This window comes from Sphaerodactylus townsendi, linkage group LG07 (genome assembly GCF_021028975.2).
Source record: "Sphaerodactylus townsendi isolate TG3544 linkage group LG07, MPM_Stown_v2.3, whole genome shotgun sequence".
Taxonomy (NCBI): Eukaryota; Metazoa; Chordata; class Lepidosauria; order Squamata; family Sphaerodactylidae; genus Sphaerodactylus; species Sphaerodactylus townsendi.
The window spans coordinates 49991919-50019027 of record NC_059431.1 but is presented as its reverse complement, the minus strand read 5'-3'; the positions used below and the strand labels follow the sequence as shown (position 1 = coordinate 50019027).

General features: G+C 41.2%; 1 protein-coding gene across 6 annotated transcripts in view; it reads right to left on the bottom strand.

Moving 5' to 3' along the window:
* PAM (peptidylglycine alpha-amidating monooxygenase) overlaps positions 1-27109 on the bottom strand; it is a 220633-nt gene that overhangs the window by 120788 nt on the left and 72736 nt on the right. For all 6 annotated transcript variants that reach the window (XR_007245071.1, XR_007245072.1, XM_048503652.1 and 3 more), the window contains exons 2-4: positions 22978-23493; positions 20733-20853; positions 5633-5690 (exon numbers count right to left, since the gene is read on the bottom strand). Coding sequence is in view for 4 of the 6 variants with exons in the window: in XM_048503652.1 (XP_048359609.1) it covers positions 5633-5690; positions 20733-20853; positions 22978-23069 (271 nt within the window). In the remaining 2 variants the exon portion in view is untranslated. The remainder of the gene's footprint in view (positions 1-5632; positions 5691-20732; positions 20854-22977; positions 23494-27109) is intronic.

The following is a 27109-nucleotide window of genomic DNA, read 5'->3' as shown; positions in this document are numbered from 1 at the left end:
AGACACCTGTAAAATGAGCACAGGGGCCCCCCAAGGCTGTGTACTTTCACCACTTCTCTTCTCTCTGTATACCAATGACTGCATCTCAAACGATCCATCTGTTAAAATACTGAAATTTGCAGATGGTACAACAGTGATTGGTCTCATTCGAGACAATGATGAAACCGCATACAGACGGGAGGTTGAACAACTAGCCTCGTGGTGCCACTGGAACAATCTAGAACTGAACACACTTAAAACCGTAGAAATGGTGGTAGATTTCAGGAGAAACCCTCCCATCCTACCTCCTCCTCACAATACTAGACAACACAGTATCAACAGTAGAGACCTTTAAATTTCTAGGCTCCATCATATCTCATGACCTAAAATGGTCACCTAATATCAAAAATGTCATCAAAAAGCACAACAAAGAATGTTCTTTCTGCGCCAACTCAGGAAGCTCAAACTGCCCAAGGAGCTGCTGATACAGTTCTACAGAGGAATCATTGAGTCTGTCATCTGCACCTCTATAACTGTGTGGTTTGGTTCTGCAACCCAACAAGATCGACACAGACTTCAGAGAATAATCAGAACTGCAGAAAAAACAATTGCTGCTAACCTGCCTTCCATTGAGGACCTGTATACTGCACGGGTCAAAAAAAGGGCTGTGAAAATATTTACTGACCCCTCGCATCCTGGACATAAACTGTTTCAACTCTTACCCTCTAAACGTCGCTACAGAGCACTGCACACCAAGACAACTAGACATAAGAACAGTTTTTTCCCGAATGCCATCACTCTGTTAAACAAATAATTCCCTCGATAATGTCAAACTATTTATTATATAATTACTGCACTACTTTTTTCATCATTCCTATTACCCATCTCCTCCCACTTATGACTGTATGACTATAGCCTGTGCTGACATTTTATTTTATTTTAAGATTTTACATTTTATGTTTTCATTACTATTGATTGTTTCCTGATTGCTTACTAGACCTATATGACAATCATTAAGTGCTGTACCTTATGATTCTTGACAAATGTATTTTTCTTTTATGTACACTGAGAGCATATGCACCGGAGACAAATTCCTTGTGTGTCCAATCACACTTGGCCAATAAAGATTCTATTCTATTCTATTCTATTCTACAGTCAGACTCAGTTTTCTTTCAAAAGAAGCATCTTATTGATACAAATAATCTTGGTAGTATTTGTTATTCAGCAAGCATGAGGCCTCTAAAATAACTTTCCCCTTCCACTTTTTTTTAAAAATACTGACATGGGCGACATATACTTTTATCTCAATTCCAGTGCATGTTTATTGAAAAATAAACTCCATTTATTTTAATAGGTGCTTGAATCCTAGTTGTTCTGCGAAGATTCTTGCCCTAGTCCATTTAGGAAAAAGGGCACACCAATGTGCATGTGCTTTGTGACACAGGTTATGAGCTGCATCATTCTGAAGCCTCCTTTAATGGGTTATGGCTTCTGATTTTTTTATCAAATGACTGACAAGATTCCAATTAGATAGGGATAAGAGATTCAATAAAACACAAGCTGAAATTTGTTACTGCCAAAATCCTCTGGGCATTTATTACTAAGTATGCATTGGGATGCAAATTTTGGTCCTCTCCTTTTTATTTGATAAGCATTGAAAAATTCAGCCTGTAAGTGTTCAAATACCTCACTGCCTACAGAAAATAGGAAGAGCAGCAGTTGCCTCCAAGGGGCCTGTTCGCTGTATCTTAACTGGGTCTTAACATTAATATGTACACATACACATGTCGTCAAGTCGCAACCAACTTATGGTGACTACAGCAAAGGACTTTCAAGGAAAGCACAAATGACACACGCATGTTCACGCAGGCTTCACAGGTCCCAGCCCAGTGGCGGACACGGCAGCTTACCCAGCTGTCTGTCCAAACCTTGGTGGCCCCTTATTGTTACACGTGGATGGCTCATACCTATCCTGCTATAAATTGGCTTCCATTTGGGTCTTCCACAGTCTGCCTTTGGCGTGCATTCATTCAAGATCAGGGAGGCTTCTACCATGGCTGCCATGGACCTACCGGCAAGCAGAATCATGGATCTGGGGCATTGGCACTCAGCGTCTTATAAAGCATACATCAGACCACTTTCTCAGTACTAATCTGCCTCTGTCAGTTCTTTCAGAACCAGCAAAGACCATATGGGTGGTCAGTCAAAGCATATCTTCTGGGCTTCCAGATATGTGGCATCTTCGGGCTGGCTTGGGACCTGGGCCTCCCTCATCAGTCTCGTATCTATTGGTTCAGGAAAAGAGGCATGCTCTGGCATGATCTGTTGCCCCTCCTCTGGGACAAATTGGGAGCCCTTGGTCCCCCACATGCTTTGGTGCTCCAACTGGGTGAGAATGATATCCCTGCAATGAGAAGCATCCAGTGGCTTCAGATGATCATGTCAGACATTGACTCCATCTCTCGGCTTATGCCCGAAACCACACTATTTTGGTCCCACCTTTTGGGACATCGTGCCTGGTGAGGAGCTGAGACTCTGGAGCAGGTTGACCTAGCCAGAGCAAAGACTTGCCGGACAGTAGCACAGTTTGTTCAGGACTTGGGCAGCTGGTGTGTGCCGCATCATGACATTTCATTTAGATTGGCGACTCTGTTTAGGGAGGATGATGTTCACCTGTCCCACTGGGGCTTGAACTTATGGCTTCATAGCTTGAGGACTAAACTGTGTTACTGGCTTAGGATTTAGGAAGCATTTGGCTCCTGGCTCTTTGGCAGGTTGCACATTGGGGGGGTGATCCAGTTGTAAGGGGGAGCTGGTGAGCTAACTCTGTTATGACACCTCCTTAAGAGGTCGGGGTGGAGCAAGCCAAGCAGGGGCTTGCGTCCCCTAGCAGCAAGGGGGGGGGGGCTCCAGACAGGGGCCCACCACACACCTAGAATTACTCCCCCCAAAGCATTTTGCTGCTGTGGACATTTCTTCCAGCAGGCGAGCTCGAGGAAACGGTGGCACTGGGGGACAGCATTCAGGCTGCCCAGTTGCATGGATCACCCCTACCATGCTGTGCCTTTTGCTTCCTTTACCTTGTGTCGATAAACCTCTGGCTATGGCCAAATATTTTACCCAAATATTTTACTTACAAGAAGTTGTCATGTGCAATTTATTTCTTGGTATAACCCTGAGCGTGTAGGTCCCTTCTTTGGGCAGCAAAGGAATTCATTAAATAATTTAAGACTCCTATGCACCCCAAATATCTATGAACAAACAGGGGCACCAAATGGTGAGACAAAACTCCAGAGCATTGATCATCTTGCCTGGGGGCCTCTATAGCCAAAAGTCACATAATTTGTTTTATAAGATGCTTGGGTTGACTCTGGATGGAGACCATCGTTTGCCTAGAAGAGTATGGTAGCTCTTAGTGGCTCTGCCCACTATCTTTCTCTGCATGAGTCACTGCTCTAGCTGTGTTTACTTCCAATCAGCTTCTGTTGTTCATGGTTAATTCTGCTCCTCTCTGAATCAGGTAGGATTAGATATTCAATTACTGTATATACACAAGACAGCAAGCCTAAATAAATGCAAGGCAAGTTACCTGTCACTCTGGATGAGCCATTCCTCCTCACCTACTAAGCAAAATGCACATAGCTTACTCTTATACAGAATTCCTGCTCTTACCATTCTAATGGAAGCCTTGATAAGACTGAAGTATACCCAACATTAATTTAAAAAGCAATTGTGCTTTAGTCATCAGAAACATTGCTATGCAGTACATCTCTCTCTCTCTCTCTCTCTCTCTCTCTCTCTCTCTCTCTCACACACACACACACACACACACACAGATACACACATACACACACTCACAAACACTCTTCTTTCAGATATTTTTCATTTCTCCCAGAAATCAGGTAAAAGCCATTAATTGCTGAATTTTTAGATCATCTCTGAAAAGAATCTACTTCTTATTTCATTAAGGTAGACACAACTACATAGAATAAATAAGACAATGGAGTCCACCTGTCAATCCTAGGATATATAAACAACACATGCTATATAATTCAACCTTCTTATTGCAAAAACTGTAGAAGTTAAGCACACGTGGCCCATTTCATGATCAAGCAGTAATAGTTTTCATTATTCTAACAAAAATGTCATAATCATTCAAAGATTATATTATCTTATTCTTTGTTTAGGAGAGTTCCCAAGTTAATGCAAAGGTGTGATTTAACTGAAATCCATTAAGGGTATACTGATTTCTTTGTTTATGATACAATTAAATAGTTAAGAGCCAATTTGCATATGATCTGGGGAAACCCAGGCCCACAATAAGCCCCCTGAACAGGACACACACCAGCTCATCTCCCGATGGATGTAACCCTCACCATTCCAGTCTCTGCTAGTTCCTCTGCCCCTCCTGGGAGTTTGCCCAGAATTCCTCCTGGCTCTGCCCCTCTTCAGAGCTTTGCCTCTACTTCCTGGTGTCCTTCGTGCTGGCAGCATACATCTCCAAGCCCACTTTCTCACGCACACCCAGGACAGCAGCTTTTAAGCTACTTAGGTTGCTGGTATGAGCTCTGTTCTCGCAGTGGCAAAGGCACTTCTATTCATGTTTGGTTGTGTTTAATTGCATTTAGGCTGCAGGATACATTCTAATGGCCTTTTGGGTTCCATGAGGCTGCTCTGGAGGCTACACCAGGTTTATACCCAAAAGACAGCTTGGTGACACAACAAGGAGAAGTGTAAATGTTGTACATTACAATAACCAAACCACAGCTTTCCTTTTACAGGAAAAAAGTTTTAAAAAAGAATGAAACCTGTTTCCTCTAGCCCAGCCCATGCCAGTATGTTTATGAAAACATAATATAACACTGCAAGGATAAAACCTTTCTTTCCCTTTTAAAAATCTATTCTGAACAAGAAGGGAGAAAAACACACAATTTTATTTTGCACACTCACTCACTCACTCACTCACACTCAGAGAGAGAGAGAGAGAGAGAGAGAGAGAGAGAGAGAGAGAGAGAGAGAGAGAAGAAAACCTTAGGATAACTTCTTCTCTAGCCATTCCTTATAGATTTCCATTCTGCTATGTACAGCCTTATGAGCAAAGCCAAATGTTTGGGAGCAAAATGGATTTTTTTTTAAATTAAGGGAGCATTTTAAGAACACACGTAACAGATGGTGCTTACTTTACTGGCCCAGTTACTTAAATTAAACATTGATACGCTGCTGTGGTACAGTCTGTCATTTATCTGTCATCTCATTCATGTCTCAATACAAAGCAAGTGTATGATGCAGACAAGTAAGATCTTACTGTGCCTATTGCTTATTGTAAGTGCAAAGAGATTTACAGCCTGAACCAGCAGGTAAATAAACAGCTTGTGCACTGGAGTGGAATTAAGTATCCAGCCACAGACAGAAAGCCAATACTTTACAAATGGGAGCATTTCGGCCCAGCTGCCAAAGGCATCTACACGAAGCTCCTTAAGTACTATTAGTCATGAGTGTCTCCAGATACAGTTTGTTATCCCCACCTTAAGTGGTTCCCTCTACTTTGTCTCTGCATTAGGCATGATGAATGCATTATAAGTGGAGCAACAGGAGCCATGATTGATTCTCCCGAGCCCGACTATGATTTTCTTGACACATGGGTAATACTCACCTACATAGGCTTCCTCCTCCACTGGCAATCGCAGAGACATGCAGAAGTAGGTATCAGACTATCAGACAGAGAGAAACAAGAACACAGCAGGGGAAAATATTAGATTTTTTTTTTGTAGGACAAAATGTCAGGTTCCACTGAGAAACAGATCATCATATATATGAATTTTGTGACTACTGCCTTGGGTGGGAAAAACTCAGTTTCTTGTCTACAAAATATGTTCGCTATTAGACACTTCTGAATGTGCTTTCACGTGCATGACTAAGTAGGATAATAATGATGAAATTTTAGCCAATAAACTTTGCTCATCTATAAAAAGCATTCAACAGGGGCACTAGAAAGGTATTGGACCAGGAGTGGGGAGACGTGGATTAAATTAAATTTATTTATTTCGGTTAATTTATATTTTGCCTTTCTGCCTTTGCAAGGCAGCCAACACATTAAAACACAATGGAATCACACTTTAAAACCAATAAAATCAACTTTACCCCAAAACACATAGATACTTCATCAAAACAATTTAAACAGAGCTAAAATAAGACATAAAACTGCAATTAAAACATTGGTATAGAAGGAGGGATGACTGAGGAAATGCAAAATGAAACAAATCCTGCTGGCAGAAGATGGCAAAGCAAGGGGACAGATGAGTCTCCCTAGAGAGGCAGTTCCAAAGTTCTGATGCTACAATCAAGAAGGCCTTCTTCTCAGTCATCTCCCACCTGTTCTCAGAAGGGAGGTCATCCAAAGCAAGGCCTCCTCATATGATCATAGTGGGTTGGGGGGTGGGTCCAAATATGTCGGTACCAAATCATATAGGGCTTTGAAGATCAAAACCAGCATCTTCAATCATACCTGGAAACAAATTGGGAACCAGTGTAGATGAGAAAAGGCTGGAGCGATATTGCCCCAGGACTCATTCCTCTCAGCATTCTGGCTGCAGGGTTCTGTACCAACTGAAGTCTACAAATACTTCTCAAGGGCAACCCCAAGTAGAGAGCACTGCATGTACCACAGTGGCCAGATCTTAGATCAGGTAATTTGGGCCAGTATCTCTTTCTTAGCCTAGTCCATCTCACAGGGTTCTTATGAGAATCAAATTCACAAGAATCCTAAAGACTTTCTCTCCACCCCCTTACCCCTCTGTACAGAGACAAGAGGGTGCCAGGGAATTGATGGCGATGAAAGAGGAGAGATGATGGCTAGAGAGATGGCTGGTGGACAAGTTGGTGGGAGAGTGATAATGGCAGAAAGTTCACATTAGAACCTACCGGTATTCTGTGGCAGTGATGGTGGCCCCAAGGCAATATTTCTCCACCACCATAGCTTCTACATGTAATTGACCAGGTGAGTTATTTCTTGTGGTCTAAGGGCTTTTACATAATAGTCCCAGGGAACTGGATTCTGACCACATCGTAATCCCTTGTGATCAATTTGCTACTTATTTTGCAGAAAAAGTTGCCTAGATCTGCTTTAGGTTAGATGCTGGCATAGATGCATATTCAGACGATGTAATTTTAGCTCCTACTTATCAGATCTATATGGATGCCTCTCAGCTTGTGGAACCCAAGGATATGAAAAAGATCTTTGGAGAGGTAAAATATGTTCTTGACTCTTGTTATCCCTGGCCAATAAAAACTGCCAAAGGGGGGCTGGCTGAGTGGGTAAGCAGAGTGGTAAATGCTTCCTTGAGGATGGGGATTGTAATACCCGTGTTACAGTAGATTGAGTCCTATTGGGGGAGGGTAGTTTCAGAGTGATGTTGGGGGATTCCTGCTCTGCCCCATGGATGACCTGTTGGGTTCCAAAGGGTTCGATCTTATCCTCCATACTACTTAAAATCTATGGAAAGCCACTGGGAGAACTCATCAGAAGGTATGAGCTCCAGTGTCACCAATATGTGGATGATACCCATCCATATCTTTCTTTCTTTCTTTCTTTCTTTCTCATCTGACTCTAAGGATGCTGTTGATGATCTGAACCAGTGCTTGGAGTCAGTAATGGGCTGCATGAGGATGAACAAGCTGAAACTTAATCATGACAAGACAGAAGTTCTTGGGTTAACAGAAAGGCAGACAAGGGACTTCAGATTCCTCCTGTCCAGGATATTCATCTAGGAAAGCAAGGTTTGCAGTTTCGAGGTGATCTTAGAAAACCTAGAGCCTGGAGTGGTTTGCTTTTGTCCAGCTTCAGCTGGTGCACCAACTGTGCCCATTCCTGTCAGTCATGTCAGATTTAGCTGCCCTGGTCCATTACATCTAGACAGGACTACTGCAATGTGCTCTACTTGAGACTTCCCTTGAAGAGTGTTCAGAGTTTGCAACTAATGCAGAATGCTGCAGCTAGATTGCTAGTCAGGTTTAGGCTATCACAGGGGTAGGGAACCTGCGGCTCTCCAGATGTTCAGGAACTCCAATTCCCATCAGCCCCTACCAGCATGGCCAATTGGCCATGCTGACAGAGGCTGATGGGAATTGTAGTTCCTGAACATCTGGAGAGCCGCAGGTTCCCTATCCCTGGGCTATCAGGAATATGTGACCATAACATTACACAAATTACATTGGTTACCAATCAGCTCCTGGACCCAATTCAAGGTGTTGGTTTTGACCATTAAAGCCTCACTTTGTTTGGGACCAGGATATTTGAAGGATCATCCTTATGGTCCTGTCTGAGAACTAAGATCACAGGGAGAAGCCCTCCTCACTGCCTTATCAATCAAATAAGTTTGTTGGCATACAACAGAGGGCAGCACCATAATTATAGGGAGGAATTCTGGTTCATCACTTTTGATCTTTAGAAGCTAGTTGAAGCTAGTTCTATTTAGAAACGGATTTAAGTTTATTAGCAGTCCTGAATTGTGATTTTAAATTTTTGGGTGTTTTTTGTATTTTTAATGTGTTTATTTTAAGTATTTTATCTTTACTGAAAGCCACGTTGAGCTCCATAAGGAAGATAGTGATTAATAAATATTTTAAATAAATAATTACCACCTTGAATGGATGAAAGGTAGAATAAAAATATGACTGAATAAGAATGCTGTTAACCAATGAATAATACAGTTTTGCTACATTGCTCAATGGATGACCCAGCTGATTTTTATGAGCTATTTACTGTAGCAGATACTACTAATGTAGAAAACAAAAACATGTAGAGTTGTGGTGCTCTGCATAAAACAGTTTCCAAACTGACGTTTTGTGCAAATCACTTAGAACTGTAGCATTAAAGTTGTGGGGTAGAGGACTTTCTTAAGGAATAAGAAAATTATTTTCCATTAATGAAAAATCAAACAGCACAGCATATTCTGATCTTAGATGGCTGCCTCTCCATTACATGGGCTGCCGGAGATATGGCAGAGGGGCTGATTCAGAATGCTCAAAGATGGCACAATCCATATGGAAGTTTCCCTATCTATGCATTTCCTTGGAAATGAATGAGAACAAGCCCAGGGCATAATGGATTGTGCCCTAAATGCACTTCAAATCCTTTTAAAAATTGTCTGCAGTTATACCCTGAAAGCTTCTGGGAGAACACATCTGCAAATCAATAGTACTCCAAGGCTAAGCACATCTTCCCAAATCACACATCCTCTCCGACTCATACCTCTCTCTTTATGCAATATTAAACATAATTAAGTAGTCCATGTTGTCCACAGGAACATAAACACTGAAAATCCATAACAGTGGCAGCATGCTCCTAATTCCAATTAACATTAATGAAAGTTAATCAAGAGAACATTTCCCTTAAAAGTACAGTGTGGGAGATGAGCAAGACTGTAATTGTCTTCAGAGCAAACTGAAACATGACAGTGCTGTACTGACAGCAGTTACTTTGGTAGCCCCAGAAGATGGCTGTTGGAGTGAAATACGAGATATGTACCAGCTGCATATCTCCTGCTTTGTGGCACTTTAATAGTGACAAGTTGGAATTGTTTCAGAAATCCAAGCCCTTTAAGTTACATTTAAGCATCAATAACATCAGCTGCAGTTAAAAAGAGATAGAAATTACAATGGTTGAATTCCAGACAGTCTGCTTATTTAGAACATTTATATCCTACTCCTCCATTCAACAAATGAATCCTGAGTGTGGGTTATGACAAAAAAAATCAAACTTCAAATAAAAAGCCAAAGCCAATGACCAGTGAAGTGACTACTAGTTTCTCCTTTTACAATTATTTAAACTCATCATCAAAAGATACCAGCTGAACCCATCTATTATAGTGGCAGCATAATCAGTAAGGGACCTACTAAAAAGGACCACCTTTAGCATACAATAAAATGCCAGCAGAGATCAGATGAGACAAGTTTCGTGCAAAGCCAAAAAGCAGCCCTTTGTCTCACAGCCACCTATGACACTTTGGATAGTAAGTACACATGAAGAACTCCAAATGACAGCCTCAGAGATGGATCAGGTATACAGAGAAGGAGGTGATCTCTGAGATACAGTGGACATGAACCATTCAAGACTATACAAACAACATTTTGAACTGGGCCTTGAAACTGAGTAGCAACCAATACAGATTGATGCAGGAGCAATATGCTCCCAGCAGCCTACTCCTCCCTACAGTTAGATAGCTGCATTTTGGACCAATTATATTTCCAAACAGGTTTCAAAAACGGCCCCATTAAGAAAAACTACAAATGACCATTCTGGGTGTCAGGTCCACAAAAAGGAACAATTGATGAACAAACCAAATACAGTTAAAGGCATCTGTGACAAACTGTAGAAATATGTGGATTTGAAGTGCAGGTCTATCAGCAGTGGTGGGATCCCAAAATTTTAGTAACAGGTTCCCATGGTGGTGGGATTCAAACTGTGGCGTAGAGCCAATGGGGCTGGGCGGGGCACGACGGGGGCATGGCTGGGCATTCCGGGGGCGGGGCATTCCTGGCCAGGACTGTGGCAAGGACGCAGCCACTGCGCCGGTCCTTGGGTGGGAAATGAATGTACGCAGGCGCAGGCTGCCATGCACACCGGTGCACCTCCTGCTAGACTGCTTCAAGTTCTGCACGCTACTGCTGAGAGGAGGGGCGTAACTAAGGCAAAAATCACGTCGCAAAATCACCAATTAGTAACCCCCTCTCGGCACACACAAATAATTAGTAACCTACTCTCAGGAATCTGTGAGAACCTGCTGGATCCCACCTCTGTCTATCAGGAGCAATTACTGATTACATCCAGAGTGAGGCACAGAGAAGGAGGAGGAGGAGAGTGTAGATTTATATCCCTCCTTTCTCTCCTGTAAGGAGACTCAAAGGGGCTTACAATCTCCTTTCCCTTCCCCCCCACAACAAACACCCTGTGAGGTGGGTGGGGTTGAGAGAGCTCGGAAGAACTGTGACTAACCCAAGGTCATCCAGCTGGCGTGTGTTGAGAGTGCACAGGCTCATCTAGTTCCCCAGATAAGCGTCCACAGCTCAAGTGGCAGAGCGGGGAATCAAACCCGGTTCTCCAGATTAGCATGCACCTGTTCTTAACCACTAAGCCACTGCTGCTCTCTGAGGAACAGGAGAAGCCACTGGATTGGCTGTGGAATCCTGCACTCTGATTGGCCTAATGATTAGATGAGGAAGAAGTGGGAGGAAGTCAACTCGCTGACCAAATAATCTGAGAGGCTTTTGGAAGCTGAAGTTCCTGAAGTAAAGAGCTATTTTGCCTTTGCTATGACAAAACATTACGTTTCTGAGGAAAGTAGTGGCAGTCAGTGTGAGACTTTGTCTTGCCCTACTGTGGAGTCAGCTCTGTGTGCTGTGATTTAAGCAAATAATTCACAGACTGGCGTGTACTAGTGGTTGGGTTATTGGGGGGCTCAAGCTGAAGAACCAGATATATAACTTAGGGATATATCTTCCAGAAAAGGGGGAAAATTCTAAATACCAGTTAGTCTGGGGTATTGGTTTTTGGTTTTGCCTTCCTCAAGGTATTTTATGTTTTATTTTGAAGGTTTTCTATCTGTGAAGGCAGAGTGAGGATACTGAAGTTAAAGTATCAAGCCTGATGGGATCCTGTGCGTAAGAAGTAATTCATTAGCCAGAGTAACATCTTATATAAGAAACTGTACCATCTAAATAATTGTACTATCTGAGGAACATCTAAGCTTACTGAAACCAACCCAACTTATTTAAGTATGTGCCTGAGAACAAGTGCTGCATCTCTGCCAAAGATGTCTGTTGTAAATATACATTTTCAATGCCTTGTCTATTCTTTTCTACAAGATATTCATCTCCCATTCCCAACTCTTCGCTTGTTAAATAAATCTTTTAATGTATCAAGTTTTACATCTTGGCCTCAGTATTATTATTTTGGTGTGCCTTATAAAAGAGGTTTGCCAAGGAAGTTTTTAAAATAACGGGCTTCCTTCACCTTCTGGAAGTTTAACAGGGCTGGGGAACAGTGCTTCTTGTCACCAAACACTGCCATTCCTGAAACACTTCAGACCCTGACAGGAAAAAAGAGGGAAAAATCTGACAAATCTGGTCAGTGAGTGGTTTCCCTGCCTTGGTGAAATTAGAATGTGTGAGCATTGGTTGCAGCATCCCTGACAAGCAACACCACCTGACTATCCAGGAGCTGCAGTAGAGGGCCAAGCTGCACACATGGATTTTAAAGAATAACATTTTTTAAGGTCATGTTTAAGGTCCAGCCAAAATAATTTCCACCTTGTCTACATAAGCTTCAGTGTGTTCAGCCCCATACAGTCCAACACTAACCTCAAACACTACCTCAAAATAGAGACATTTGTTTTTACTCTTTCAAACATTAAGAGGTATTGAGAGGCTACACTCTCAAAGATGTATTTTACTTTATTTTGCAAGATATTGCAAACAAACTATGTGAGCAAATACTTCAGGAATAAACTGCTTTTATAGGATAAAGTGCTCACCTGACATCTAACCCCCAATTACATGGACAAGTATCGCCATGGGCAGCAAGGCATTTTCCTTCCACAGTTCCCTCCCTTATTTGCACAATACTACAGTCAACTCTAACAAACTGCAAGAATGAAGAAAATCAGGAAAAGCAGATTATTACTAAAAAAATGGGCTGGATTCAAACCTATGCTTTTCTACTTTGAAGGAATTTTTGGACTGAACCAATTGTTTAAATTTGTAATCAAACATTTAAAAGTCAGCAAACTATAATTCTGCTCACTTCATCAATTAAAAGTAAATAATTCACACAAAGCAAGAACTTTAATGATTTTATAAAGACCCATTGATCTTTATCATTCAAGCTGTCAGTGGTTGATAAGTCATCTATGCTAATGGATACACTGCTATTAATAAACAAAATAGCTGAGCACTAAAAATGTCAATTGCTCTGCAATCTTCTGTCATTATTTCATATGGTAGACTGCAAGCAAACGTTTTACAAACATTTACAGCTTGGAAGTATTTGTAAACAATACGCAAAGTAAACACACACACACACACACTGTAGAGTGTGTGTGTGTGTGAGGGAGGGAGGGAGGGAGGGAGAGTATACAAGTGCAAAGTAAAATTGTGTGTAACCCTAACACAATATCCACGCGGATTTGCAAACATTAACAAACATTAACCATAAACTCCTAATAAATATTACCCTTCTTTTCTTTCCTAAGTGTTCTGAAAACGGTCCATTGGATACTTACTGCGTAGGGCCTTTTTCCTGGTAGGTAGAAGGGAATCTTGTATGGTTGTCTTCTTCACTGTTAGCAAGGAGGCAGGAAAAAGTTTGTCACATCATTTCCTGTTGGCGCATTGGGAGCCATTTTAGCCCCAGTATCCTCACTGGCACAGCAGTAAGCCATGTAGGATATAGAATAGAAAAGGAAGTGACACGATTCCAACAGGAACTACAGAGGCTCAACAGGAACCAAATGACAACAATAATAACAACAAAGATAACAGGGAATGGAGACCTATATTGGGGGCTAATAGAGAACCAGGAAGGGCCAAGATGCCCTCCTCTCTACCAGGAGAAAGGCCCTTCATGGTAAGTATCCAATGGACCGTTCTCTTGGAGGTGGAGGGCATCTTGTGTCGGACCTCCCCAAGCAGTGTCCCGAATACAGGTGGGCCTCATCAGTCCTCGATAATGTTCTCCAGTACTCTTCTGCTGAAGGCTGTTTCAGCAGAAATGAAGGAGTGAATTCTATAGTGCCTCACAAATGAGGAAATCAAAGACCATGTAGCTGCTTTGCAGATCTCCTCTACCGAAGCATGATTTCTGAATGCAATATTGGTCGCCGCGCTGTGTATGCAATGCACAGTGATGTCCAGTGGGATCGGTAAGTCGGAAGCCTTGTAGGTTTCGATCATGGTGGCTTTTAAAGTGGAGCTTATCACCGCCCTTGACATTTGGGTGTCTAGATTAGGTTGTGTGACATTAATGAATAAACTCTGTTTTTCAAATGCTTTCGTTTCTGATTATGAATGCCTTGAGGGCGTGGTGCACGTCAAGGTTATGCCAAAGCTTTTCCTTTGGGTGTGTCGGGTTTGGAAAAAAGTTGGGCACCACTATTTCCTGGCTTAAGTGAAAGTTTGATTTCACTTTGGGAACGAAAGTTGGGTCGGTACGAAGGACTACCCGATCCTTGTGAAACATGCAGAATTTTGAGATAACCAACAGGGTCTGTAACTCAGAAACTCTTCTGACAAGATGTTACGGCAATCAGGAAAAGTGCCTTCATTCAGAGCCACTTCAAATGGATGGATTGCACGGACTCGAATGGAGACTTGGTGAGAGCTGCTCAAACAGTGTGTAACCTCCAAGAGGGAAACCTGTGAACTACCAGCATTTGGGACAAATGTACTCCCTTCAAAAAGCTCAAGATGCCTGGATGTTTTGACATCGAGAAGCCATTCAGTGGTGGACACACCATGGCCAAGGCGGTAACTTGGTGACGTAATGTCGCGCTTCGGAGGCCCAGATCAAAACCCTGTTGCAGAAAATCCAAGATGTTCTTGATGGAGGGATGTTCTGGATCGATGCTGTGTCGTCTGCTCCACCTGTCAAAAGCTTTCCATGAATAGTTGTAGATGTTAATTGTGGACCATCTGCGGGTTGCCAGGATAGTAGAGGCAACCTTTGCAGTATATCCCTTCTGCATCAGTTGGAGTCACTCAGTAGCCAAGTGGTCCACTTGAGCCATTTAGGATTTGGATGTGTGATGGGACACTGCAATAGGAGGTCCGGAATTGAAGGAAGAATCATGGGCAACGATGTTGCCATCTCTCAAATGATGGAATACCAAGGGTGTCTGGGCCATTTCGGATCCACTGGGATCACCGTCGCCTTCTCTGCTGATATCTTTCGCAGGAGCTGTGGGATGACCGGGAATGGAGGGAAGGTGTAAAGAAAGGTGGATGCCCAAGGGACTAAAAGAGTATCCGTTGCATGGGCTGTCGGATGGTAATATCTTGTCATGTACAGTTGGAGTTGCATGTTCTCTGGGGAGGCAAATAGGTCCACCTTCGGGATGCCAAAGGTCTGGCGTATCTATCTGAAAACCCCCAGTTTGAGTTTCCATTCACTCTCCAGGATCTTCTGCCTGCTGAGCCAGTCAGTCCTGTCGTTCAGAACTCCCTGGATGTGATGGGCCTCTAAAGACAGCAGGTGTTGTTCCACCCAGCTGAGAATTTTGGAAGCTTCTAGGTGAAGTTTGGATGACTTGGAACCCCCGATTGTTCACATACATCTTGGATGAGATGTTGTCGGTTCTACATGGGAAGCTTTCCACAGCATATGAATTCTTTTTAATCACATATTTTTAACAACTATATTTTACACATTGTATTTTAAAAGTATATAGCAGAACAAAAAGAAACCCACAATGTAAGAGAAATCATCAATCTGATGAGCTAGGGGACCCTTCAGAACTAGAAAGATTACTGATGGGAATGCAAACTACTGCAGACCCGCAGTATCGGGAATTATGCATTTTCACATGCTTATTCACTTTAGCATTCAATAAAGGAAAAAAGATCATGTTTACCATGGCGACCCCTAGCATAAGCTAGACATTATAGTAAGTATTTGAATATAGGTCACTGAAAGTGCTGAAACGGCTTCCCTGTACCCTTTTTCTTGCAATAGGGTTTAAAGGTGGGAAATAACCCTTGTCTGGAGAAAAACTGCAAGAGATATTTGCAGGGGTGGGGAGATGGGTACAGTTTAGCACCTTGTGTGAGTGCTGTACTTTAAATTGCCCCTCTTCATTTTGTAGGAAATTGGCAGCAACCTACTTCTGACATGCAGAACTTCTATCAAAAGAGAGGTCTACACAAACATACAGCTAGAGTTGTTTATTTCATCAACCTTGTACATGGGTCCTTAATCATTTGTACTCAACCACAAATATTTGAGGCTCATAAGACTACTGATGGCCCATTAGTGTTTTTCTTCTTTTATTAAGTATTTTGTTTTTTTTTAATTTTTAAGATTGTAAGCTGCCTTGGAAGTAAACACACTAAGAGCAAGGGACACATATATTTAATAAATAAGCTAAGTAAAATAGCTCTTCTTACTTAAACACAAAAGCATTGTGTGTTGTGAAATTTCTCCCTCATTCTAGAGAATATAAAGTTGCCTAAGGATTCTTTAAAAGATTTGAATATATGTTTCAATTTTTTTTGTTCTCAGTTATCCTTTTATCAGAAGCAGCACTTCTGAGACAGTCATGTGTGCAATATACTAAGACAACATATGTTACTTCCAAATGCAACACAGTTCAGTGCCTCAGTCCTAATCGTGCCTCCCTCAAAATTGTTTATGGATTTTCTTTTCCTTTAGAAGAAGAAGAAGAAGAGTTGGATTTATATCCCCCCTTTCTCTCCTACAAGGAGACTCAAAGGGGCTTACAAACTCCTTCCCCTCCCCCTACAATAAACACCCTGTGAAGTAGGTGGGGCTGAGAGAGCTCAGAAGAACTGTGACTAGCCCATGGTCATCCAGCTGGCGTGCGTTGGAGTGTACAGGCTAATCTGAATTCCCCAGTTAAGCCTCCACAGCTCAGGCGGCAGAGCGTGGAATCAAACCCAGTTCCTCCAGATAAGAATACACCTGCTCTTAACCACTACATCACTGCTGGCTGTAGTTGTAGTCATATTTTGACTATCAGGTGCATTATAGTCAGAGTTAATTGGGATTGCTTCCAAGTCATGGTTGATCATTCAACTCAAACCAAATCACAATTTCAAAGATTCCTAGTTTGTCTTAATTCAACTGCTGCAATACACACACACCACACACACACACACACACACACCCCAAATCAAAAAACAACAGAACAGGCTGGAAAAGAGGAAGATGGAGTGGCAATTATGTCCTCAACTTAGTAAAGAATGGATTGGTCAATCAGGAAAATTACAAGGGATCAAGCCATTATGGTCCCTTTCTATACTCCAAGCATGACAACATTTTACTCTAAAAAAAAAAATGAGAAGCCAAAAAACAATTTATTTCTAATACAAGAACTTCAGTCAACATGGAGGCAATTCTCCCAAACTTATGACATCAGAACTAACTTTTGATTCAGAATCAGAAGCTTCAAATATCTTTTGCTCACTCCATAAGATTCTTTACTACGAAAAATGTTTTTCTTTCCTTCTCTTTTATCAACACCAGCTAAGGAATAAGAACTGAAATAAAGTGCTACCCAGAACTAATGACCACCTCTCCAAGATTCTGCTCAGCAGCATAACGTGGGAACTCAATACTGTAGGATGCTTTTCCCTAGAACACCATACCCTAAAAATCATTCTGAGATTGAAACCTACAGACTTTACTGGGATGTCAAAAACATTTTTTCGGTTGAACACAGCACATGTGAAGGATCCAAAATTTGTATTTTAAATTTACAGTGAGGGAAAACTTATTTACAGATGGTTTTCAGGGTCCTGGTTGTAGCTTAATTTTGCTTCTACTGCAACTAAACTGAAACAGTTGGTTCCAATCATAAGTTCTAGGAAGTGCTCCCCAATAACCAAAAGACCTTGTTTTTCTTCCATTTCTAGAAGTGCTGCCTGCAATGAGTCATCTCTTTTGCTGCAAAACAACATCCTGCTCTCATCATGTCTCTCTAAGTCCTTTGAAAAAGACAAAAAGGGGAGGGGGAGTTCTCTCCTTTAATCACTTGCTTAATTCCTGTTTGCCCATGGTTTTATCCAGGTGCATTGCAGAGCTCCTTGCCTATTAACGAAGCTAGAACAATAAGATAAATCATGGAGATTTAAATAGCATCAATTACTAAAAGACACAGAATTCAAGCCAAGTTCAGACTGTGGATTGCTTTTATGTATCTCTATATCATCCTCGTTGCCCTTCTCTGCACCAGAACTGAACGCACTTGGAGTACTGTGTTCAGTTCTGGTCGCCACATCTCAAAAAGGATATCGAAGAGATAGAAAAAGTGCAGAGAAGGGCAACGAGGATGATTGAAGGATTGGAGCACCTTCTTTATGAGGCTGCAGCATTTGGGACTCTAGTTTGGAGAGGAGATGTCTGAGGGGGGATATGATTGAAGTCTATAAAATTATGCATGGGGTAGAAAATGTTGACAGAGAGAAATTTTTCTCTCTTTCTCACAATACTAGAACCAGGGGGCATTCATTGAAAATGCTGGGGGGAAGAATTAGGACTAATAAAAGGAAACACTTCTTCACGCAACATGTGATTGGTGTTTGGAATATGCTGCCACAGGAGGTGGTGATGGCCACTAACCTGGATAGCTTTAAAAAGGGCTTGGACAGATTTATGGAGGAGAAGTCGATCTATGGCTACCAATCTTGATCCTCCTTGATCTGAGATTGCAAATGCCTTAGCAGACCAGGTGCTCAGGAGCAGCAACAGCAGCAGGCCATTGCTTTTACATCCTGCACGTGAGCTCCCAAAGGCACCTGGTGGGCCACTATGAGTAGCAGAGTGCTGGACTAGATGGACTCTGGTCTGATCCAGCAGGCTAGTTCTTATGTTCTTATGTTCTTATATCTAATGATTTTATCTAGCTCTGTGTCTAACAACATAGCACTATGTCTAATTATCTAACGTTTTTATGTAGCTCCAACAATTATGCATACTTCTGGTTAATGATCCTTACTTTCAGTTTGCTGTATCAACCACATGGTACATGATGGAATACAACATCACTGAAATAAAATAGGAGTTTATTTTAGCATAAACTTTTGTGAGTCAGAGCTCACTGCCTTACATGTTCAAATTGCACAAACACACACAAACTCCTAGCATTTAGGACAAATTATATTGTCAGGATTCAGGATCAGGAAGCATCTGTAGGTAGCTCATGGAAAAAGTCATTGACCATCACCCAACCTTCCACAATCCAAACATGATGCCTTGTCGTACCTGAGTTCAACATGCCACAAAAGGTATGAACTGTCCCAATACCACATGCGAGATCAGGTACTGAATGTCAACCATCTGAATAGCTCCAAACAGAAAATGTCAATCTTGACATCACTGATCACCTGTTTGGCAGACTGGGAGGGAGAAGGGAAACTGAATCTAAGGCTTCCCTTTTCCGTCAAATAGGTGATCAGTATAATTAAAGCTGACAGTGCCAAACATCACATCCAGAGGCCTGGGAGATCTACATGCAATGCAGTCTGAAGCAGAGACACCAAGCCTTGCAGAAAACAGGCTGCTCTTGGAAAAGCTTCATGAGAACACATTTTTATTCATCAATAAATGTTCTTACAGCCCAGTCCTGTTACCCAAAATGTGAGAGTCTGTCCCTTTTAGAGTGGAGGAATTAATGAGAGCAGACTCTTGGCTCTTAGCAAAAGGTCAAGAAAACTTGAGATCCTATGTGTACCAAGGTCAGCTTTTGCAGGAAATCCGCAGAAGAACAAAATAAAGTATTGTCGAAGGCTTTCACAGCCGGAATCACTGGGGTGCTGTGTGGTTTCCGGGCTGTATAGCCGTGTTCTAGCAGCATTCTCTCCTGACATTTCGTCTGCATCTGTGGCTGGCATCTTCAGAGGATCTGATAGTAAGTGTAGTATATATACCTGTTGGAGTGTCCAGGGTGGGGGAAAGAGTTAATGCTAAAGTCTAAATACTCCACTTGCTTTCCTACTATCAGATCCATTGAAGATGCGAGCCACAGATGCAGGCGAAATGTCAGGAGAGAATGCTGCTAGAACACGGCTGTACAGCCCAGAAACCACACAGCACCTCAAACAAAATAAAGTTTAACAAATTTTATTAAGGAATAATAGGAGTACACAAGCACCCAATAATTGAGACAGCAGAACACATACACAGTCCTAGGATATAAGCAGTGTTGAGAGGATAGGTTTGGAATAGATGAAGGAAATTTGGGAAGTGAGGGTAGTCACTTGATCTTGGAGCAGAAAAGTCTGATGAACAGAGTTGAGCAACCCACACTAGCTCTGGTAGAAGAATGATCAACACGTTGGAGACAATACCAACAGAAAGGTTGTCTCTTCAGGGTCAGGCAAAGCAGAGCTGCATGGTACCCACTGACTGGAGCGTTCATCCTCTCTGCCAGTGTATTTACCCCTTACGCAGGTGGGGTGGGCAAACATGCTAGTGCAGATCCATGCCACTTTCACAACTCCTTCTATGCCCCTAACCTCTGGATTGTTATACATTTATTACATATTGTTGTATATTTTCCCATCTTCACAGGAAAAAAATAAAGTCAATGCAGATTATATTGTGAAGACTTAGATCATGAAATGCAAAGTCATGGGTCAACTCACTGCAATTCACATTGCTCTTCAGAGTTGCCACTGCTCTGATTTCATTGAGTACTCTGCAGAGAGTCTGGTTAGTTTAACCACACAGCAATTTAGGGTTGTTTTTTTAATGGATTCTTGATGGGCTAACATATTGAATTCATATTGAAGATCTTAATTCAGTTTCTTCACTGGGTCTAACACACAACCAGATGAGCACATGGTTCTCTCATGCTGGACATCAAGCGGAAAAACTTAACAAAGCTCCTTTCCACAGACCTTACCCTTGGAGCAACTATAAAGTCAACACAAAACAGAAACATCAACTGTGACTTCACTTACGGCAATCTTTACTTAAAAATAAGCACAGTCATAGAACTGTCCAAAAGGCTAAATATTCTCACCTGTGTAGGTGTCACCCCTGGCATGCGAATGTCCAATGCAAAATCTGATATGCCTAGAGGAACCAACTGTCTGTTGCTGCCAAGGCATTCATCAGAATGTGATCTAGCTGTATCTTTATACCTAAAGTGACAAAAAATGAGAAATATTAGACTTGTAAGTGGCTTTACTTATTTACTTTATTTATGCCTCACTTTTCCCCTCATGGTTACCCAAAGTGACCTACATCTTTCTCCTTTTCCGCATTTTATTCTCACAACAACTCTGTGATGTAGGTTAGGCTGACAGCATTCAACTAGCCCAAGATCACCAAGCCCGCTTCCATGGCACAGCAGCAACTGGAACCCAAGTTGCCTGGATCATAGTCCAGCATTCCAACCACTACATCACAATGACATCCTGCTTATTTTATACATATTATACCTATTATTATTGGGATTTATTTTAATGGACTGAATATTTTGTCTGTGCTCTGCTGACTTCCACCAGTGTTTAGCTGGAAGTTTAAAATGTGTATTATGAAGCAGACTGAAGTGCCAGTGAGCAGTTTACAAACACTAGATGGCTAACATGTTGTTGACCAAGTACCATACTTAAAGATTTATATTGTGCTTTTCAAACAAATGCTACCCAAGGTGACTAAACACACATGAAAAATACACAGTATCCTTCACATCTTCAGAGTCACTAGCAGATAATAATAAAAACGAACAGTCACCTTCCTATAGCTTAAAACTGAGTAGGGCCTCCATTTGCCATTTTTTGGGGTGGGTGGCAGGAAAGGAGTACAAGAAGGAAAGAGGAACGGGACAAGTCTATCACATGGCTAGAAAGCTCTCCTGGTGATAAGGCTTTGGATAAGTGGCTAAAAGAGCAATTTAATAATAGACCAGCAATTTAATAATATATTTAATAATATATACTTCAAAATTGGATTTCATATCTCACAATAGCGAGGTAGGAACAGCCCCAAAATTTACAATAAATGGGTACACACGACTAATAGAAAGCACTTAATGGAGAGCCATTTAATGGTTGCCTTAGTCAGCTGCTAACCTACTCATTTGAACATATCAAGAAAATAACAAATCCTTTACTAAGTGAATTCATAGTAGAATTCCCAACTCATTCCTAGTGTAAAACCTTCTTAAGAGGAACGATACAAAACTCATATCTAGAAGCCTGCCTGTTAAAGTGGTAGTTAAATCATGCATGGTTGAATTATTGCAACATCCTGGCTATTCACTTATCAATATAATTTTTTTAACAAAAACTATATAAGAGATACATCCTGGAAAAGAGAAAAGCCAATTTTAGAAAGGCAAATGCCTTTTACTTTCTCAGCAGCAAGTATCAGAAAGACATTTGATGAGAATACTGAATATATCTATGTATAAATATTTGATGTGGCAATTACAGGAACTATGTTTCATGTACAACTATATTGTCTTGTGAGCAAACACAACTGACTTTCCTTTAAGAAGGCATTCAGAAATGCAAGTAGACATCTTCAAATGGCTGCATCAAATAAACTGATGTTCTTTAGAAAGAGATTTCAGACAAGAAACCAAAGAGAACTTATGAGAAGAACTTTTGTATCTGTTAAGTAATTTACCAGGAAGTATTTCAAGCAACCTAAAATCTACCCTGGAAGTTATAGAGGTGTATAAGGGAAATTATGTATCAGTACTATAGACTGTCTCAGAAAAAGATGTTAAGAGGGTTGTACATTACTCTGCCACAGAACATTACTCAACATGCTGGACCTTCTTTGTTGTAGAACACTTAGCATGGGTTCTAGTAGTGCCTACCAAGCCCTGCTCCCCCTCCATTCAATGAACAATAAACGCTCTTATATCAAAGTACCATGTTCAACAATACACAAAATAATGGTTTTGACAAAGGCAGCACATAAAAATGAATGTTAATTCTCATATCCATTTGGGACTATATTCTAACGTGGAAGCATACAATTTTCTCAATAGCTGCACTTCAACTGACTGTACTAACATCTTTTTCTGAGACATACAGTAAAAGTGAACATTTCAGAGCACTATTCAACTTTACCACTAGTAATTACTAGCAGAGTTTCAAAATAGGTCATCTCTACTTAGAAGTAAACTACATAGAAATGTCTTTTGTCTGCTCTTTGAGAAGGTTTAAAAGCAAACATAATTATTAAAGCAAAACTGCATTACTAAGTGGCATGCACTCATGAGTAACGTAAATCTCTCCTACAGAACCCACCTCTTAAAGACAGAAAGAGGGCTTCTGAAAGCCAAACAGCTGTTTTGAAAAATCAGGAACAATATTAGCAGGTTGTTAACGAGGCCAGCCATGTCCACCCTGCTGTTCCTGACCCGATTAAGGAAGCAGGAAAAGGGCAGCACAGCTCTATTGGCTGTAATCCTGACAATTAAGAAGCAGTGGCACTATCAATTTGCTACTTCATCATGATGTTCTCTGCAGGCATCCCACAGTTTTTGACAGACCATCTGTCTTGGAAGGTGATATGCTTTAAATCAGAATGGTGGGACAATTCTGTGCTATCTTCATTTAGAGGAGGCAGAAGTAAAAATGCGTGTGGGGAGAGGGCAAGTATCTTCCTTCAGTTCAGATGTGTTGCACTGAAGTCCAGTGAAGGTAGAAGCCACAATCCTGATTTTTTCTGTCCAGTTTACTGTTGAATCTCCAGACTGCTTATCAGTCCGTTCCCCAGTCAAAGAGGCTCCAAGTGACATCATAGAAACCCATTATTCGAACCTGTAAAAAAAAAGAAGCAACAGATAACAAATGACTCTTACCCTAGTTGTTAGCAAACCCTTGCTGAGGCTTTTGAATTCATTAATAGTTTTACAAGCTTCAGCCCAATTCTAAAACAGGATAAGTAATTTAGTTCTCCTCTTTTTCATTCTTAAAATACTGAACTGACGAAAAATTTTCAGGTAGTCATATCAATCACCAATAAATCATGCAGTAACTTTTTATTAGAAACAAAGTATCATAAAACAACACACATGTTTTCAAACTCTGTGAACTTTCTAGCAACCTGGATAATGATGTCTAGAACATAAAAGAGATGTTTAGAACATAATGGAAAAAAAAAACCCTGATGTTTTAAAATGAAATCTAGCAGGTGTTGCAGACTTGGTTAGATTAACACAGTACTGGGTGTAAACAGGCTTCAGGATTCCTTGCTCTTGTGGCCTAGCAGCTAAAATGCATAGAATGCAGAACTGTGTCAAGCTGATTCCATTCACTCTCCACTCAGTCCATTCTCCTCTTCTTTTCCTTAGCCTTTGAAATCCCCAATTCACTTTCTCTAAAGAAACATCAATTTATTAAAACTGTTCAAATATCCATTATTTTTATATGTACTTATATTATTTCACTACTGGAATTACTACTGATGCTCAGTGTGCTAGAACAGTGGTCCCTGGGGCTTTCTGCATTCTTGAAATTCTTCTACAGGTACACAGCCAGTCACTAAGGCTCATTCCGCACATGCAGAATAATGCACTTTCAACTGCTTTCAGTGCTCTTTGAAGCTGTGCGGAATAGCAAAATCCACTTTTGTTGTGAAAGTGGTTTGAAAACGCATTTTTTTGCGTGTGCGAAAGGGGCCAAAATGTCAGGGAATTAAGTTATGCATAACTCTAATACTAACACCTCAACATTTCAGAGAGAAGCTTGATAAAACTGAGCACCTTTTTGAACGACATACTGTTTAATAAGATTGTCTTGCTTTCACTCAGTTTCTCTACAGTCATGCAGCGATGTTCCCTGTGCTGTGGTGGCAGCTACTACCAAAACAATGTTTCCTTGTATCTGCAGAGTCACTCAGATCATCAAATGTCATTCAGAAGACAAAGAAGGGGCTTTCAAACTCTCTAAGGCTGTGCTTTAATGCTTATTTTATAAGCAGGTACTATCAGCACTAGGGAACAAATACTTAGCTCCATAAAAAGTGGCAGTGGCTTTCAAGGATTGTAAGACAAAACAATAATTTCCTAGCCTTTATGCATAATCTCTTTCCACTAATTGGTCATATTCCTTTGGAGTATCTATTCTTACCAAAAGCAAAGCTACTATATCTAGATTGATGCATGATGAACCTAAGCAACCATGTAATCTTGTTAATGTATCTGTTATGCTCACTGGTGTTCCGTTTTATTCTGTAGTTTCTGGTTTACGTGTCTAAAATAGATTGTAAGTTCCTCTCGACAATTTCTGTCTCTTGGTTGCTCTCAAACTACTCAATCTACTTCACGCAATTCATAAATAATAACCAAAACTCTCTTAATGCAACATGACCTTGGTGAGATCTGATTTTTTTAACCACTTGAATATTGGGATACACCGAAAAATCTTGCTCTCTGCACAAGTAAAAACACATTAAACATAAGAAATATTATGTAAAATCTTCACTTTCCTGCTTGAATTTAATGTAAGGTGACCAGATGGTCACCTTTGTGATCCGGGGCGGGGAGGCGGCTGCGCGTGAGCGCATATGTGCGCAGCAGCAGGAGCGCACGGCCTTCTGGGGCTTGCCGTTTCCCGCCCTGTGACAGGGTGGCAAACAGCAAGCCCCAGAAGGCAGTGCACGCGGCCACAGGAGCGCACGGCCTTCTGGGGCTTGCCGTTTCCCACCCTGTGACAGGGCGGCAAACAGCAAGCCCCAGAAGGCAGTGCACGCGGCCGCAGGAGCGCACAGCCTTCTGGAGCTTGCCGTTTCCCGCCCTGTCACAGAGCGGCAAACGGCAAGCCCCAGAAGACAGTGCGCTCCTGTGGCCAGGCGCGCGGGAGGCTGCTGCACTGCCTTGCGCCCCAGAAGGCAGTGCGGCACCCAAAAATCGGGACAATTTGAGGAACCCGCGGGGCAAATTGTTTAAAGGCGGGACGGTCCCGCCAAAAGCGGGACGTCTGGTCAGCCTACTTTAATGAAAACCCGTGGCCATGATATAGCCAAAATTAACACCACATTCCAATTTATTCTTAATCTCTCCCAAAGAAGTAAACTACCCTCTCCTCCAGTAATTAATAAGTCTTTCATTTGCCTAATTAACCACAATTATTTTTTTCAAATTATTGTACTCTGTAAAATATAATGTTAATAAACTTCAATAGTGCCCACAAAAATATTTTATTACAACAGTTTAAACAACTGTAACACCATTTTTCATATCTCTGTAACAGGATTAAAAACTTTATCCTTAAATTGTTTTGAGAAGTCCTCTCATTTCTTTCTGAAAGCCGTTTTCTTTTTTAAATATTTCTATGCAAATTCCTGTTATTCTTATACTTTTCAACCCATACCACATACTTCAAGGTATAATTTACTGAATTCAATTTTTGTTCCACTCATGCATATGAAAAAGAATTACTTCTGAAAGCATGCTATGTACTTATGTATATCACACTGTAGATCTACATATTTCATTATTCTAGAGGGCACACAACGTATTGAAGTGGTTATAGAGAATGTACTAGATTGTTCTAATATTCAGAATATCTTACTATGTCCTGGAGTACTTTTGGCACATTTTCCCAGCAGGAAATATTCAGGAAATGCTTCATTTAACAAAGGGCACAAATATGATTAACAAGGCAGCAAGATCTCTCATGAGACATCATGTTTCCAGATGGCCATATTAAAAAAGAAAAGCCATAATTATATAAATTAACTATGCAAACCTAAAATTCAAGGATAACAAGCATTACGTTGCTACTTGTTTCAACAGATTTGCCAAAAATCAACTGCAGCAGCACTAGTTGCTTCAATGACACCACACTTTTGTCCCCAATGGGACAGCATTCTCCCCTCCATTTCCCCCCCCCCCCCACAACAACAACATGAGAGAGGTAGGACAGGCTGAGTGTGTGTGACTAGTACAAGGCTACCTGGCAAGCTTCCATGGTAGAGAGAAGATCTGAACCTGGGTCTCCCAGACTACAGGTACCCTAATCATAATTGCTTTCATAAAGTGCAGGATGATAATCTTTCCCATCTAAAGGAATATGGCATCTTGCATGAAAATCATCTACATTTAGAATGCACTGTTACTGTCACCACAGATGATTACAAAGATTGTTAGCATTTTGTACTATGAAGGTCTAAGGAAGATAAATCTAGCATCTAGCCAAGATAGAATATGCTGTATTCATACAAAAGAAAGACTACTTTTCTGACAAGTCAAGGCAAAGAGGAGGTTATCTTATACATTCATACTTTATTCTTTCTTCAAGGAGGCGGGACTAAAATTCTTCCAGACTTCCTGTCTCCTTGGCTGAGGCATGCAGAAGGCACTTATACCTCTAGTTCTACCTTTTTATATCTACTTCTCGTTTCTTAAGCCAACATCTGAATTTCTCATTTTTG